The sequence below is a fragment of the Cryptomeria japonica genome, chromosome 10 (assembly GCF_030272615.1).
Source record: "Cryptomeria japonica chromosome 10, Sugi_1.0, whole genome shotgun sequence".
Classification (NCBI taxonomy): Eukaryota; Viridiplantae; Streptophyta; class Pinopsida; order Cupressales; family Cupressaceae; genus Cryptomeria; species Cryptomeria japonica.
Genome location: NC_081414.1, coordinates 190,898,518 through 190,916,608, shown reverse-complemented (window position 1 = coordinate 190,916,608; position 18,091 = coordinate 190,898,518). Strand labels below are relative to the sequence as shown.

General features: G+C 30.7%; 1 protein-coding gene across 1 annotated transcript; it reads right to left on the bottom strand.

Moving 5' to 3' along the window:
- Nucleotides 1-644: 644 nt before the first annotated feature.
- Nucleotides 645-1,325, bottom strand: LOC131858705 (probable E3 ubiquitin-protein ligase ARI8). The gene has a single exon (XM_059212018.1). It carries the CDS (start codon nucleotides 1,283-1,285, stop codon nucleotides 833-835), a length of 453 nt encoding a protein of 150 aa, XP_059068001.1. The 5' UTR covers nucleotides 1,286-1,325; the 3' UTR covers nucleotides 645-832.
- Nucleotides 1,326-18,091: the final 16,766 nt, after the last annotated feature.

Sequence of the window (18,091 nt, the reverse complement as noted above, 5' to 3'; positions counted from 1 at the left end):
TTTAAATTAAAATTGAAAAATGAATTTAATTATTTTTATAATAGTAATACTAATAATTATGTCGAGAGACATCTACAATGACATACAAACATGCGTAAACTAAAAATTGATAGATGACAGGTAAACTCTCTTGAATATGCCAGATAGTATATATTCCATCAGGGATGCCCCACATATTTTATGGATTTTACTAATACAAATTAAATAAAAAAAATTGTTGAATAAAAACTGCTATCAATTTGAATTATTATAGGTATTAATATACAATCTTGAAAACTCTTGGCAATTTTTAAAAAGATCTCTTCAAATTTTGTAAACCCTTGATATTAGCTACCTGCTCATGATAATGATTGTTAACAGAATGTTTACATCTTATTCATTTCCTTGGCTTTCAGTTGAAATGCATCAGTAGGAGGATTTTGCAAGAAATATGCTGTAAGCTGTATGCCCAATGTCAATCTACGTAATTTAATGTCAGACCTTTAATTTAATTTATTAAATGTTTTGGCAGACTTCTCGTTTACAAATTCATTTCCAAATTACTTGCCTTTCACAGTTTGCAATTTATTTTGATCGTATTTCTACACCATTAATATTATTGAAATCAGATGAAACTCAAATCAAGCTCACTGCTCCTATCCATGAAGTGAATGGTCATATATTAAAATAATGGAGTGACAATTACGCCATCAATTAAACTGGCTGCACTGAAAGTTGACACCTGTGTTTTCACTTTAAGCTACAATTCTTTCTTTCAAGATTCATTAGCTGCCCAGCACACATAATAATGGTTAATGATATTTCCATTTCATTCTCTCTCTACTACATCATCTTAACTATCATAATACCAATCACAGGCATAATGAGCATCATGGTCGAACCAGCAAAACTCAAAGCAACATGGAAATACACAAGTCATATGCCTGCAACCTCCACCTTTCTCAATGGCAGAATTACACTTGGGGCAACGCTTTGTGTTAACCAACTTCCAGTTTTCTGTTTTCCCAAAATCATTGTTCTCCAACATACTCTTTTTTGCAATCTCACAATCTACTGGACCATGAGCTTCCTCTAAACAGTTCCAACAAAACTCATAACAGCATTCACAAGTAACCTCATATGACCCTGACCCACTTCCATGATTACCCACTTCAACAGCATACTCACAACCAGGGGCTGGACACCATTTGATTGTTTTCTTGCTTTCAACATACGACCTAACAAGGTACTGTCTGTACATTTGTAGATAACGTTCCTCACAAGAAACCAATAAAGAAAGCACCATTTCTTGACCTAGAGAACATTTACAAAATGGTTCAAGGCATTTCAGTCTGAGACATCGTGCTCCTGCTTGATCTATTATTTCTTGAATCAACACCCAATACAAAAATAATGCCCACAAGTGCCTCCTCTCATTCCATTGATGCTAAAACTATCACCGCAAACACCACATTCCATCACTGAATTTGGATCAACCTCTGAAACCCTAGTTTTGAATAGCCCTAAATCTCTTCTTATGTCCTCCTCCTTCACAAGCCACTCATCAATCACCCTCTGGAAATCCCACCCAAAGTGAAGCAAAAGAATAACAGCCTCATCTCTAGAGATGGATAGGATGGAGCAAACACTTGCCATTCCCTCTTCTTGGCGCTGGCATATATCTTCCTCCTTCACAACAGTATATATGTTTATCTTCTTCTCATGATGCTCCTGCTCAAAGAAATCAGTTACCTGGTTTTCATCTTCAAGTTCACCACTATCACAAAAATATTTATCAGAAGTATATTCTTCATCTTCTCCCTGGTTATGATGAAGATCGTCTTTGCCATCCATATTTTCAATCACCAGCGCAAACTCACCCACACTATAAAAACAGAGAAAAAATACATTTATTGAAGCAAGATCTCACTAAATTTATAGACCATTTTTTTTTTTTAAATTATATGGACGACATGTATTTCTAAAGATAGAATTAGCTATTTTTTTACTTCGCCTAATAATAGCTTCAGGTCGGCTTATAGTAAAGATAAAATAAGACAACGTATTTTTAATAAATATTAATTAAAAAAATTTAGGTAAAAAGCTAAGAATTTTAGTGTAAACAGAAGTTAGAGCAATAAAAAGAGTGAGTTAACACAGCCACATAAGTACAGTCAAAATTATAAATTTTGGGAGCATCTTTTCTAATTATACTAGTATTTAGTATATCTTAAATATAGGTAAAGAAATATTAATATAAAATAACTATATAATTTTAAAATGAATGTTATTAATATAAATTAATATGTTTATTTTTAAAAGAGTTATTTAAAATATATTTTTAAAAAAATATTTTGAAGGTGGTTATCATTTTTTTAAATTTGATTTAATTTTTTTTAATTGTGATTAATTTTTTTGGGAGTTTGTATTGTGTAGATGAGACTTGAAGTTCTTTCTAATTCATTATGAAATTCATTAAATTGACTCAAATTTTCAAAAGTGTAATCATTTTTCTTGCTTATTTTGAGTTCTTAGTCAATCTATATAATTTGCATTAAATGATTTAAATGTGGAGAATTCTAATTTGAATATATCAATGCTTCTACACAACTCTTTTTTCACATAATACATCTCTTGCTTTATGAAGTAAAAGATAGGAAAACAAGACATATATATTATTTATTTTAAAATTAAAAAAAAAACTAAGAAAAATCTTTTATATAAATAAAAATAAAATAAATAATGTACATAAAATAAAAATTAATAAAATTATCTTTAAAAGATTTTATAAAATCTATATATAACACAAATTTATTAACTTCAAACCTAAAAAATAACTTTTCATGTATTTAGTGTATCTCTAAGTAAAAAAATGTATATAAATAAAAATAAAATAAATAATATACATAAAATAAAAATTAATAAAATTATCTCTAAAGGATTTTATAAAATCTATATATAGCACAAATTTATTAACTTCAAACCTAAAAAATAATTTTCACGTATTTAGTGTATCTCTATTAATTTTATTTTACATATATTGTTTAATTTTAATTCTATTATATTATTTTTATTTGAAAAAGTATTTCTATATAAACTTAAATTTTACTTCTTAAAAAATTATAAATTGTTATTTCAATAAAAAATTATACTTTAGAAAGATTACAAGTTCAAATTATACAAATGAGTAGGGTATGGATATGTAGCCTTATTGACTTTGACCCATAAATGATTAAAAAATAAAAAATAAATTATTTTAAGTATATATCAACTATATTTTAAATTTTTTTTCATTAAATTTACCATTATCATTATAAAATATCTCTCAACAAAATTATAATTAAAAAATTAAATTAAATAATTAATAAAATATAACAGTTAAATATGTAAGATGCTTCAACATTCAAGAAAATTTATTAAAGTCAAAAAAAATTTAGGTGGTTCTATTTGGTGAGCGATTGATCAGGAAATGGAATAATGATTGCAGCAAAAAATTCAATTTTGGAGAGGCAAAATAATTTAAAATTCATTCTTATATTTTAAATATTTTATATCACTAGTCTTATCTAGCCTCTTATGTTAATTAATTAAAAATAATAATAATTAATTAGATTACCTATTTAGCTAATTAAGTAGTTTACCTTGGCATTTATCTATATATCGCTTTTTTTTTCCTTTTATTTAAAACTTCTATAATCTTAAACAAAATTAACTTTAAATCTTATTCATCTAATAACTAAATTAATCTTAATCATTCATCCCCAACTACCAAGCACTTAAATAATTATAATTTATATCATCAATCCTTAATCAAATTAATCTTCAATCCTAGACATCAATTTAATCCTAGCTATTCATACCCAACTACCTTGTATCCAAACTCAAGTCAACTTTGAATATTATCCATTTTACTAAAATCAATATTATCCCTCTATTCACCAGATACTATTATTAATTTCCAACTCCCTCTTAGATTCAACTAGAAAATAATAATCCTTCAATTATAGTCTTTCATTTCAAATGAATCTCAACTCATCATTTCTCTCATCCTCACTCTATAAATCCATTACAATCCTCAACTAAAAGAGAGAAAAATCCTTATGTACATACATGTTTCCACATTGAGGATTCTACAAGAGGAATTTGACATCAAAACACATCAAGAGCACATCCAATAACACAAGGTTCCTATTGGATTTTTATTTCCATTTCAATTTGTATCCCTTTCTTTCTCAATCAAAGGTAGTGGTAAGAATTGAAGTAGGATTTAGTCTTGTTTACATTTCCTCGTTTATTCCTAGTGGTAGGAATTGAAGGGGGATTCAATTTGTATCCCATTATTTCTCAATCAAAGGTAGTGGTAGGAATTGTAATAGTATTCAATTTTGTATCTCATTCTTTCTCAATAAAAGGTAGTGGTAGCAATTGAAGTAGGATCCAATTTTGTTTATATTTTCTCAATCAATGTTGACTATTGTTCATTCACATAATAAAAAATAATCTTCTCCCTCTATTCACCAAATGCTAGTGTTTATTTTCATCTCCCTCCAAGATTCAAATTTAAAAAATAAAAATAAAAAATTATTATTCAGTTATAACCATTCATTTCAAATGAATCTCAACTCACCATTTCTCTCACCTAGCTCTATAAACCCATTACCATCCTCAACAAAAAGAGAGAAGATTCTTTATGTAAATACATGTTTACATAATGAGGAACCCACAAGAAAAATTTGTATCCAAAAACATCAAGAGGACATTCTATCACCCAAGGTTTCTATTGGATTTGTATTTCCATTTGTTTTTGTATCCCTTGCTTTCTCAATCAAAGGTAGCTATAGGCATTGAAGTAGGATTCGATTTTGTCTACTTTTCATTGTTCATTCCTTCATTTTACTACATTGCACCTTCCATGGAGAGAAAAAAATTGAGTCCTAGAGAAAAACTAGTAGGATAAACATCTGAAAAAGTAATATATAATTCCTACATAATATGTAGACTCATTGAGGCGTAGAAAACCACCAAAAGACAATACAATGGACCCAAACAAGGTCTCAAATATTAGGGTAAGAATTATCACTACCCACTCAAGTGAGTATCCTATGTCATAAAATGTAACTCCCTAGACAACCATCTTTTATTCCCATTACACAAGTTAGAATATGTAACTCCTAATTGGTCCCTCATGTAGAACTAATTGCATTTGATGCCCAAATCGAAATTAAAAATTCTCTTACAAGTCTAAATTATGTAGATCATATTCAATGCCCCATTACACATAATATTTCCAAGTCCCCAAAGAGTAATAAAAATGTTTACATATGTGCCCATCTTCATATGGGCTTCCTGTTAAGGATATAGCTTCATTCAGATTGAAGCAAGTAATATATAATGATATTGAACGAAGGGTCATGTCCCCATAGGGTCATGAGTCTATTTGGCATAAGCCACGTAGAATTCATGCCCCTACGTGGACATGACTCTTTGTCCTTTTATTTATAGGCATTGACACTTGCTCATGTGAACTAAAACCAATAATCGTGGTAGTTTCACGAACCAGCAAGTTGTCGATATTATCATAGAAGATTAATAGTTATAGTTATATATATATACACATCGGAGGTAAAACATATTCATTGCAGTGATCTTATTAAAGTCTATCCTCACTACATATTACTAGACAATTGTATTCTCTATCTCTGATCTAAATTCCTTACCATGGTATCAGAGCCAAGTTGGTAGAGAAATAATATAATAGTGACATCTCTTTTCTAAAAACATTTAGACTTTCACTCATAATCAAAGGAAAAACAATCATGGTGAACAATGTTAGAGTGGAGGATAGACTCAAAGGCACATCCAACTTCATCTCATGGAGAATTTGAATAACAGCAATTCTTCAAGAACTTGAACTAGATGCATACATAGAGGAAGATACTAATATGCCTGAAGATGAGCCAGAGAAAACAACCTGGAAAAGACACAACAACAATGCTAAGAAAATCATAATTGATGTTGTTAAAGATCACATTCTCCCAACCATTCAAAACTCAAATGAAATAAATAATGCAAGCAGATTGCTCACTTTAAAACAGCAATTAATGCATATCTACATGAACAAAGGAGAAACAATCACATCCTATTTCATGAGGATTTCAAAACTAAAAGACCAATTGTCAACTACTGGGAATAATATAGATGATATGGATCTATCTCTAATAGCACTTAAGAGATTACCATCCAGTTGGGAATCCTTTATTCAAGGCATTAGTGCTTGTCCGACACTTCCAAAATTCGATCAACTCAAGAATGCTTGTACTCAAGAAGAATCTCAACTAATCACAAGATGATTGGGTCCAAACAAAGGGGGAGAAATTCAAGCACTACATGCTAACACAAGCAACAAAGGGAAGAAAAGAAAGTTCAAACAAAAGACAGAAAATAATCAAAAAAACAAAGACTTCTCCAAGATTCAATGCTACAAGTGTGATAAATTTGGACACACTCACAGGTTCTGCCCAGAAAGAAAGAAAGCTCAGGCAACCATAGCTGAAGTCAAGGAAGTAGAGAATCCTCTATTTTTCTTAGCCTTATCAAGCGAACTAAACTCAAACAAACATATGTGGATAATCGACAGTGGGGCATATTGACACATAACCACCTTTAGAGATCAATTCGAAACCTTTGAAGGCCGCTCAACTAAAGAAGTTACAAATGGAGACAGTTCAACCTATCCAATGAAAGGAATTGGGACCTGCTCAATTCAATTAAGAATGGGAGTTACATTACAATTGAAAGATGTTATGTTTGTACCAGGTATCAAAAGGAATTTGGTCTCTATTTCAGCACTAGATGATCAAGGATATCGTGTCACCTTCCATGAAGATAAATTTCTCCTCTGGCCTAAAAACTCTAATATAAAGAATGCTATTCCTATAGGATCTAGAGATAGTAGTTTATATAAATTATGTAATACTCACAAACAAGCATTAAATCATGAATTATCAAACTCTAATGAAATTTGGCATAGAAGATTAGGACATCTTCGATTTAGTGCCCTACCTTCTATGGGAAAAATTACCACAGGATTACCCAATCTAAAATCTGATCAAGTTGGAACTTGTAAAGGATGTGCTATAGGGAAGAACTCAAAGGGGTCCTTTCCCTCAAGTGAACACAAATCAAAAGTTGTACTAGAACTTGTCCACACTGATTTGTGTGGTCCAATGTCATTACTATCACTAGGGGGATTCTTCTATTACGTGATATTTGTTGATGATTACTCTAGGAAAAGTTGGATCTATTTCATAAAACTCAAAGAATCAAATGAAGTGCTATTGAAATTTAAAAACTTTAAGGCCCTAGTGGAAAATAAAAATGGGAAGAAAATAAAGACTCTAAGATCAGATAATGGGGGTGAATATATCTCTGAAAAATTTAAAGAATTCTGGATTTCTGTTGGGATTAAGAGGGAGTGTATTGTACCTTATAATCCTCAACAAAATGGAGTTGCAGAAAGAAAAAATAGAACCATCATCGAAGCTACTAAAGCAATGATGCGTGATCAAAATATACATATCTCATTTTTGGCTGAACCCTCAAATATAGTTGTGTACATTCAAAACAAATGCCCTCATTCAATCCTAGAGAATATAACACTTGAAGAAGCCTTTACAGGAAATAAACCAAATTTAAGCCATCTAAGAATCTTTGGTTGCCATGTGTATATTCACATTCCTAAAGAAAAGAGAACCAAACTAGAACCCTCCGGGAAGAAAGGCATATTTGTTGGCTATAGTGAAACCACTAAAGGATACAAAGTCTATATTCCAGGACAAAGATCTATTGAAATCAGTAGAGATGTCAAATTTGAAAAAGATGTTGCTTATAAACTAACTCTACGTGCAGAAGATGATCTAATCACAGAATCAAATGAAAATCCTACAATTGAAAATCAGAGGGAGAATAGCATAGAAAATCATGAACTTCAATCACCTAATTTTGAGAATGCAGAAAATCCTAACAAAAAGAAAAGACCACTATGGGGAAGAAATATGATTGAAGAAAATAATGTGGAACCCAATGAAATCTTCAAAGAGAATAAGAAAACAAGAAGTCAATCATGCTATGTTGCACTCATGACCGAACTTACAAAATTTGAACCATCAAATGTTGAAGAGGCTTTAACATGTCAAGCTTGGAAAGATGCAATGAATGAGGAATACCAATCTATCTTAAAAAATGATGTCTGGGACAATGTACCTAGACCAAAAGACAAATCAGTTGTCTCATCAAAGTGGTTATTCAAAATCAAATATGCACCAGATGGTAGTATTGAAAAACACAAAGCCAGATTCGTTGCCAGGGGGTTCTCTCAAAAGGTTGGAATTGATTACAAAGAGACATTTGCTCCAGTTGCTCGATATACTTCTGTAAGAACCATCATTGCCATGGCAGCTTCCAAAGCATGGAAGATACACCAAATGGACATGAATACCGCATTTTTGAATGGTATTATTGAGGAAGAAGTATATATAGAACAACCTGAAGGATTTTCTACACATGATAAAAATCTCTATGTGTGTAGACTAAAAAAAGCTCTCTACAGCCTTAAGCAAGCTCCCAAGGCATGGTACAGAAGGATAGATAGTTATCTCTCCAAACTAGGATATTCCAAAAATGAAGCAAACACTAATATATACTTCAAAATATCAAATGGTGACATGTTAATACTTTTTCTCTATGTTGATGACTTGTTGATAACAGGAGAAGATCACCTCATTGCAAAATGCAAACAAGATCTTGTGGTTCAATTCGATATGAAGGATCTAGGTCTATTGCACTTTTTTTTGGGCCTAGAAGTATCTAAAAAAGAGAATTATATTTTCCTAAAGCAAGGAAAATACACCATTGATATCCTGACCAAATTTGGTATGACAGATTGTAAGCCTTTATCCATTCCAATAGAAATAAAGCTTGCCTTTATCCATTCCAATAGAAATAAATCTTCATAAGCTCAAAAGTGAAGCAACAAATTCATAACCTACAAATCCTACATACTATAGACAAATTATTGGATCTCTTATGTACCTGGTAAACACTCGCCCTGATATTTGTTATGCTACCAACGTGTTAAGTCATTTCATGTGCGAACCTAAGAAGATTCACCTAATGGCTGCTAAGCATATTCTGAGATACTTGCATGGCACTATTAGACTTGGTCTGAAGTATAAAAATGTTGAGATACAACTCCAAGGGTATTCTGATTCCGACTAGGTAGGAAGTTCCATTGATCGTAAAAGTACAATGGGGTGTTGTTTTAGTCTTGGATCAGCTATCATATCCTGGTTTAGCAGAAAATAGTTAGCAGTTGCTCAGAGTTCCACTGAAGCCGAATATATGGTTGCCTCTATGGGAGCATGTGAGGCAATATGGTTAAGGAAATTGCTAGCTGGACTGTTTGGGAAGCCCCTAAACCCCACTGTGATTCACTGTGATAATCAAAGTTGCATCAAGCTTTCTGTAAATCTGATTTTTCATAATCAATCCAAGCATATAGAAATCCCATGCCATTACATAAGAGATATGGTAGATAGAGATGTCATCAAATTGACCTACATCGGCACTAAAGAGAAAAGTGTCAACATATTCACCAAACCTCTTGCAAAGTTGAAAGTGGAGTACTTTAGAGGTAAACTTGGTATGACTAAAATATAATGGAAATTTCTGATATTAATCTTAATCATATGTAATTGATATATTCATGAATATCTTGAATGCAATATTACATGTATGTGTTATGTCATGGAAGGTGATGCTCTTTCATGTGATGTAAGTGTAAGATCGCTATTGTAAGGTGATGACTTTCACAATATCCTGATCTGTTATCGAGATTGACTACATTAATTTTTTGTCCCGAAATGTGCCGGAAATCTTGATACTAAATTTAATATGATGAGTTATTGAATTTTTATCATTAAATGATTGTTCTAAAATATGTCATAAATTGTGCTAACAATCATATCATGATTGACTACATTAATTGGTTGTCCTGGAATGTGTCGGATATCATGATATTAAAATTATTTCACATGTGATAATGACAATGTTACAATTATCACTAGAATCAAGGTTGTAATTTGATAAGACTTCAAGTAGTTGTTTTTCGAGAGTGCTCGATATCAGATAATCCATATCTCTCTAAGATATAAAGTATTTCACTATTAAGTGTTACTGAATGAATGATCATGTCAAATGAATGTGTATATCTAGAATTTGTTACTTAAAACTTAATTATGAAATTCAATCCTCTTTTGCTAAGAGGGAGTGTTAAGGATATAGCTTCATTCGAATTGAAGCAAGTAATATATAACAACAATTAATGTAGGGTCATGTCCCCTTAGGGTCATGAATCTACGTGGAAAAAGCCACGTATAAGTCGTGCCCCTACGTGGATAGGACTCTTCGTCCTTTTATTTATAGGCATCGACACTTGCTCATGTGAACTAAAACCAATAATCGTGGCAGTTTCACGAACCAGCAAGTTGTCGATATTATCATAAAAGATTAATAGTTATATATATATATATATATATATATATATATATATATATATATATATATATATATATATATATATATATATCGGAGGTAAAACATATTCATTGCAGTGATCTTATTAAAGTCCATCCTCACTACATATTACCAGACTATTGTATTCTCTATCTCTGATCTAAATTCCTTAACACTTCCCAATTTCTAAATCCATGAACTCTGGACATTAATATATAAATAATCATTTATATGAGAAATTAAATTTTATGATATCCATGTTGTGAATAATACACTTAATACTAACATTCTCCCACTTGATGGTCACTTTTTAAAAGTGTGTGGGGTTTCAAAAAAATAAACTTAAGTATTACAAATAGAATGTTTATAATCTTAACTATCTCATTTGTGCTCATGAGATCAACACAACAACTTTCAACATTCGTCAAGAGATTATCATCTAAATCGCAACATTCTTATCTATTAGAAAATAGGATTTATATTTTACAAAAAAAAACCATTTTAATGATTTTGTTACTATTAAAATGTTTGGTTACTTTTGTGTTAGTAGAGATTTATTTTTCTATAGAGTAGTTTGAATAATTTAAATAGTATTATCATGCTTTATAAGAATTTGCATAATGTTGTGTAATGCATCCTAAACCACTTAATATTATTAAATTCTCGATGTTATTGATTATGCTATTATGGATTAATATTTGTTTTTAATTCTTATTTACCATTTCTCAACATGGTATCAAAGCATTTAATTATTCAAAAAATCTACTTAAATGAGTTGCAGACTATAGAAGTTGAGGATCAGCCATAGGAGCCAAGAATCATCTGCAAGCAAAACACCTATCACACAAAAGAGATCAAGCAAAAAATATATGTTTTATAAAAACCAGAGAATTCTATATTATTGCACAAAAGAATTGATGATTCAGTATTGAAGGTATGATTACAATGAATGAATTACTTGCTCTATAGGAAGCAAGAGATACCCTAATCCTAAAATTAGAAGAACTAAAGCAATGCAAAGTAGGAGCTAAATTAAGATCGACTACAAGCTAAAAAAAAGCTAACTAGAAGTGCCTCTAAGTGAATTTAGACTAAAAAAGCATGACACCTACATAAAATAAAGCACCTAAGTTTAGCTTAAGTGAAAAAGAAATTAAAGGACCTAATTAATAAATAATTAGATGATTGTAGTAAAATTACCGAAGAGTGGTTTTTTAGGACCTAATTAAAGGACCATATCTCATTTTCCCAATTTTGACTTCGTATGACAAACTTATGGGCAAAATACTGAAGAGTGGTTTTTTAGGGTATTAAGGTAAAAATTAAAAAAACACTTTTAAATTTAGCTAAGAGGCTATTTTGGTGGGTCCACCAAATTGAGGCTTTGCTGCCAAATTGGTTGACAAGACTACTGATGCAAGTTGTAGTTACCTTTTGTACAGATTTGACCCTTTTAAAATAAAAAAATTGAAACTCAAAAAAACTTTTAAAAAATTTGATTAAAATAAAAAATTTTAAACCAAAAAAATGTTGCGTGAATTTTTTTTCAATATGTGAATTTTTTAAGCACTGTTTTTTTTTTATGCAAACACTGATGTGGGCACAGGTAAGGTTGTACTTATTATTGTGCTTCGTAAAATGTGTCAATAAAAAAATCACCAAAAATTTTGAGGATCTCTGATTTTGACAATTTGACAAGCGATTTAAGAGTTTTTGGGTATTTTGAGCACGATGGTGACCTCCATTTTGTGCCAAAGTGCCAATATTTTTCAACTGCCCCCAAATTTTGCCTCAATTTTTGTGCCCTCAACCAATTTGACCCAATTTTTCAATTGCTTGGATTTTGATGAAACAACAGTCAATCTTGGAGTTTTTTTCAATGCTATGGATGTGATGGCAACCTCCATTTGAGCCCAAACTGCATAGAATATTCACCTCAAGTTGTATCCCTCAAGGATGTCGATAGAAACTTGACAGAAATGCTCTAATACCATGTGGAAGTTGATGATCAACTACAAGAGCCAAGAATCATCTGCAAACAAAACACCTATCACGCAAAAGAGATCAAGCAAAAATTGTAGGCTCTATAACAACCAAAGAACTATGTAATATTGTGCAAAATAATTGAAAATTCATTATTGAAGGTACGATTACAATGAATGAATGACTTGCTTTATAGGAAGCAAGAGATGCCCTAAATTTAAAATGAGAAGTACTAAAGCAATGCAAAGTAGGAGCTAAATTAAACTCAGTTACAACCTAAAAAAACTAACTAGAAGTACCTCTAAGTGAACTTGGACTATAAAAGCATAACACCTAGATAAAATAAAGCACCTGAGTTTAGCTTAGGGGAAAAAAAAATTAAATGACCTAATAAATAAATAATTAGATAAAAATTACTCTAACACAGACCAAGATTAAACTACAATGAAAATGATGCAATTGGAGAATATATTATTGAGGAGAATTGAATGTTATATAGAAAGCCTTGGAAATTTGTACAAATCCTTTAATTACAACAATAGAAGAAGTTGCCTCTATTTTGAATGTGAAGAGTTGATAAGTATTTTCAATATTTTTTAAGTTTCATGCCAAGTTTGAAATTCTTTTTACATATTTGAACTATTTAGAATGGTTGGAAGTGGGAAAAAAATAATCAAGTAAAATATATTGTAGCTAGGGATACACTTTGTGGTATGTATTTGACTGTTGTGATACTTTTTAATACTAAAATATATCATGAAAAAAGGTGGTAGAAGAAACAATATTCATGTTTTTTATACTATTGGTTACTAAATGCTTGGAGTAGAATTGAAATTTTCTTTATATAATAAATTAATATTCTAGCTTTGAGGGTAAGTGCAAGAATTGAAGTACACTTTTAGTGGAAGTGTCATTTTTCAACTTTAAAACATTAACTCGAATAGGTTGTCATTTTAAAGTGGATAGTCAATCTAAATATCTCAAAACTCATAACCCATGCTTTTTATTTGCTTTTAGGCAAAAAAGAAAGAATGGTAACCCAAACATTAGCCTCGGTCCTACAAGTACAAGGTCATGTTAAAAACAAGAGAAAATTGACTTCAACAATATGCTTGATAATTTATTTTACTTATTTTATCAAATTAAAACACATTATAAATGATGATGTTTAATTTTCAATTAAATACATTTTATATGATTGGATTTTTTCTATTTTTTAATTAATTTCTAAGGAAACCAATTCATAAATGTAAAATGTCAGATGCTTGTCTTTTTAATTATTTTTAATTATTTTAAATCCTTTAAACAATTAAATGTCATCAATCTACACACAATTCTTTAGCCAATGAACAAATAAATGATTTGTTTAGTTCAAATTATATTTTTTGAGCATGAAAACTTTTTAGAAATAGCAAGGGCCAATAAAAAAATATAAGGATATATATATATATATATATATATATATATATATATATATATATATATATATATATATATATATATATATATATATATATATATATATATATATATATATATATATATATATATATATATATATATATATATCCTTTTCAACCTTAGTATAACACACATCTTTTTCAAAATAAATTGTAAAAAATACTTTTATTTAGGTCAAATTATGCTTATTGGACACGTGCATGATATGGTCATAGAAAAAACACTTTAAAAAAGTGGTTTATGTACAAGCCTATGTAAAATGAATTTGTATCATCTTGGCATTAGAATAAATTACATATTTGACGATAAGACTCAAAATCCTGTATTTCATATTGCTATATTTTATAGATTCTACGTGTAAGTGCTTCAAATTTTTACTGGTAAATATGACAAACTTTCATTTTCAAGAAAAAACACTTCCACCTTTTGTTCTAAAAGTAGAATCAACTTCCTTCTTGCATTGACCCTAAAGTTTTCTTTCTTTTGAAGCTAACTAATCATTGATTAGTTATTTTTTCTTTTCATTTCTTATTAAAAAAAAATCTTTTAAATATATTTTTCAAAATAAAATCAAATGAATATTTATCAATAATGAAGAGTAAAGGAGGTTGTTGGACATTAGAGGTTAGAGAATTTTCACATCTCAAGCTAACTTCTCACTCAAATATGGTGTGTTGTATCAAAAGCATTTGTTTATCAATTTTTGTTTGCTTTTTTTCGTATGTTTGTAGTGTTGAATAATTTATATATTGCTAAACTTTTTTTCTGAAAGGGGAAAGGTATCTAGTGTAGATAAAACTCAAAAATTTTGTGTGAATATAATTCAAGAGTCAATGGATTTTCAGAATTATATCTTTACGAGGGTCAAGAAACAAATTGATGAAGCACTGTGGATGTCGTTTAATATGGGTTGTTGCCCAATAAGTAAGTAGATATATGATTTGGGAGTTCAAGCACATGATAATATGAGAACTTGAAAATACAACTCAAGAGTCACACGTTTACAAGAATTATGAGGTAGCTCGATGGAACTCTTGGTACAAAAAAATCAAAGACAAGATAGTTATGATTGGTTTGTATGTTTTTTTATAATATGCACCTTATGAGGGGGTGTTGAAAAATAAGATTTTACACTTTATAATAAAGTCACCTTTTGTATGATCTAGTAATAGTATTAAAATATTTCATTAATTATGTGCCAGTTGGAAGGTATTTTCTAGCAAGGTAGTTCAAATAATTTATATAGGAATGTAATGATTTGTAAGACTTTACATAATATTTTATAAGATTGTATCATAAACAACTTTATATTATTATTTTTCAATGTTTTTTATTAAGGTATTCGGGAAACAAGGGTATCGACCCTATACAAAACAGTCAAAAGGTTGTAAGAAATAGGTCCCAGCAAGCCATAAACTGTAGAGTAGTAAAAACAAGAGAAAGAGAAATAGTTGTAGCCAAACTATCAAACAAGACAGCTAATTGTATAAAAATCCCAAGTTAGGAGAGAGTTGAAATATCACCCACTACACAAGTATGAGAATAGGAAGAGGAAGAAGAAATAATTTTCTTCCTATGAACAATAGTCCAATTGATATTGTCATCCAAATTCTCATTACAAAGAGAAGCATGAGGAGAAACCCTCATAGAGGACTCGTCAACACATAAAGAGGGAGCATGCACATGCACGTGAAAAATAGGTGAGGATTCTCCCACGTGGATTCCATTAGCACGAGAGGAACAATGAGAAGTATCTAAAGCCAAAGGTAGGTTACTCCATAGGGGGAGGTCAGGAGATTCCATGATAGATTTTAAGGGTGTTAGAGTTACACCAAAAGCAAGAGAAACGTTATCATCCTGGGATGATTCAATCAATGAATCAAAAGAATTGATATTTAAGTGATCATCAATAGCATCCTTCCACCATGTAGCACAACCCTTGCAATGTTAAAGAGGACAATTCATAGCCAAGTGACAGATGGAGAAGAATTGACAATATTGAAGGAGATGCCCTCATAATCAAGATATTGAGTTCAAGGTATATCCTCAACCATGAAAAGAACATCTCCATGAAGGGTCTTGTATATGTCAATATCCACTAGAATACATTCAAATGTGGGGTGCCCTATGAATGAAGTAGAATCATCAACTTTCAAGAAAAGGCCAACAGAGTTACCAGTGGTCTCATAACAAGAACGCTCCCAAAATTGTAGAAGCAGGTTAAAAATTCTAACCCTCATCAGATGCACATTTAGTGTCTCAATAAGAAGATTAAAGGGGGTTGACCAAAGCTATATATATATATATATATATATATATATATATATATATATATGAGAGAGAGAGAGAGAGAGTCCCTCCAATCCCATGACCTTCCCAACACTAAATTTGTATCCTTAGAGGAGGCAATAAGGAAATGAAAAACCTTTAGCACATCACAACAATTCAATCCTACCTACTACAAGAGGCATTCATGAATCCAACTTCCATTTGTGAAGTTCAAGAATAAAAGGCCACATATTGGAAAATTTGCACATCAAACCCCTACATTAGTAGAAATCCACATTTTCCACCACACCTTGGCCACTAACCACCATAAAAATGATTTGGCATAAAAAAGAGGTCAAGATTTATTTCTCAAAGGGCGAGTAGCACCTGAACTAGTAGCTTGAGAAAATATGTGTCCATCAATAGCAAAGGACAACATTTAAGTTGCAACAACATCAACAAACTATTCACCATTAACAACAAAATAAATCATGTTGCACTAGAGACGAGGGACACTCATTGCACAAGAACTGGATATCAATGTAATAGCAACATATCTAGCAATAAGAAGCATACCAACAGTAGATGAAACCTCAACATCAAAAGAGATAAACCCAAAAAATGCACCAAAAGTGAATGTACGGTAACCATGAAACCCTACAAATATCATTTCAAAATATTTTCTAAGTCCATCAACAATAGAAGTCGGTACAACAAGTGCAAGAACATCAATAGTAACTCATGCACCAATAAGTACAACAATAGAACTTATGGTTGCACCAATGATTAGAAGCACACTCATGAAAGACGATGCAGTAAACCCACAACATGATGCAATAATAGTAAGTACACCCACAACTAATGAAACCTATATAGAAAAAAAAAAGTGGGCCAAATGGTGCACCAATAGTAGATGCAAAGGAACCATGGATCCCTACGACATACAGTGAACAAACAAGAGTAGGAGCGGGAGAACCCATTTCAAACAAGATTATATTCTATATCCTTTAACAATGTCATTCACTATGCTATTACAAATTAATATATTTTTAACATTCTAATTTACTATTTCTCAACATTATCCTCCATCATGCCTAAGAATGACATATAGAACACTATAACAATTGGTATGTTATGCTCTATACTATATAAGATTTGGTTGAAGATGTAGCTAACCACCCAAAATCTAGGAGCTTCAATGAAAGTACAAAAGAGATCAAATATGAGAGAATAATGTTATTCTATCAAAAGATAATATGAAATTATTAATTGAGAATACAAAGAGAAATTTTGGGGTATAGAGACCAAGGTGAGACATATAATTACATAAGATTATGATATGTTTCTTTATTCTTATTACTTGAAATATAAAATTACAAGTATCATATGTGTACCTTAAGTTAACTAGTGTAACTAACTTGTGAGTAGGAACTTGATGATGAATAAAATAAGTAAAACACTTGTTCACACCAACACCCCACCTTAAGTGCAACTTAAGTAGAATGTATGAAATACAAAGATGAAATGGTGTAAGGATGGGTCCTAGCTATGAGGCCTTGTTAGGTACCCATTTACAAATAAATCTCTCAAAAATAGGGAAAAAGAGAAAACCCAATAAGAAAAAGCTTCTCTCCGAGCAAGAAAATAAAAAATGCTCTCAAAGAAGAAAAAGAACAATATCCATGTGAGGAAAAACTTTGCCTATAAGAGAGAAGAGAGATCTTGCAACCATACCAAACTAGAATCTCATACAAAGTAGAATCTCATACGATAATGGTAGATTACTGATAATAAATGATAGATGATCAAATCTCATTGATAAATATTC

Coding starts and splice junctions, on each gene's coding strand:
- LOC131858705 (XM_059212018.1), bottom strand. CDS start 1,285: ATGGTGCTTTCTTTATTGGTTTCTTGTGAGGAACGTTATCTACAAATG.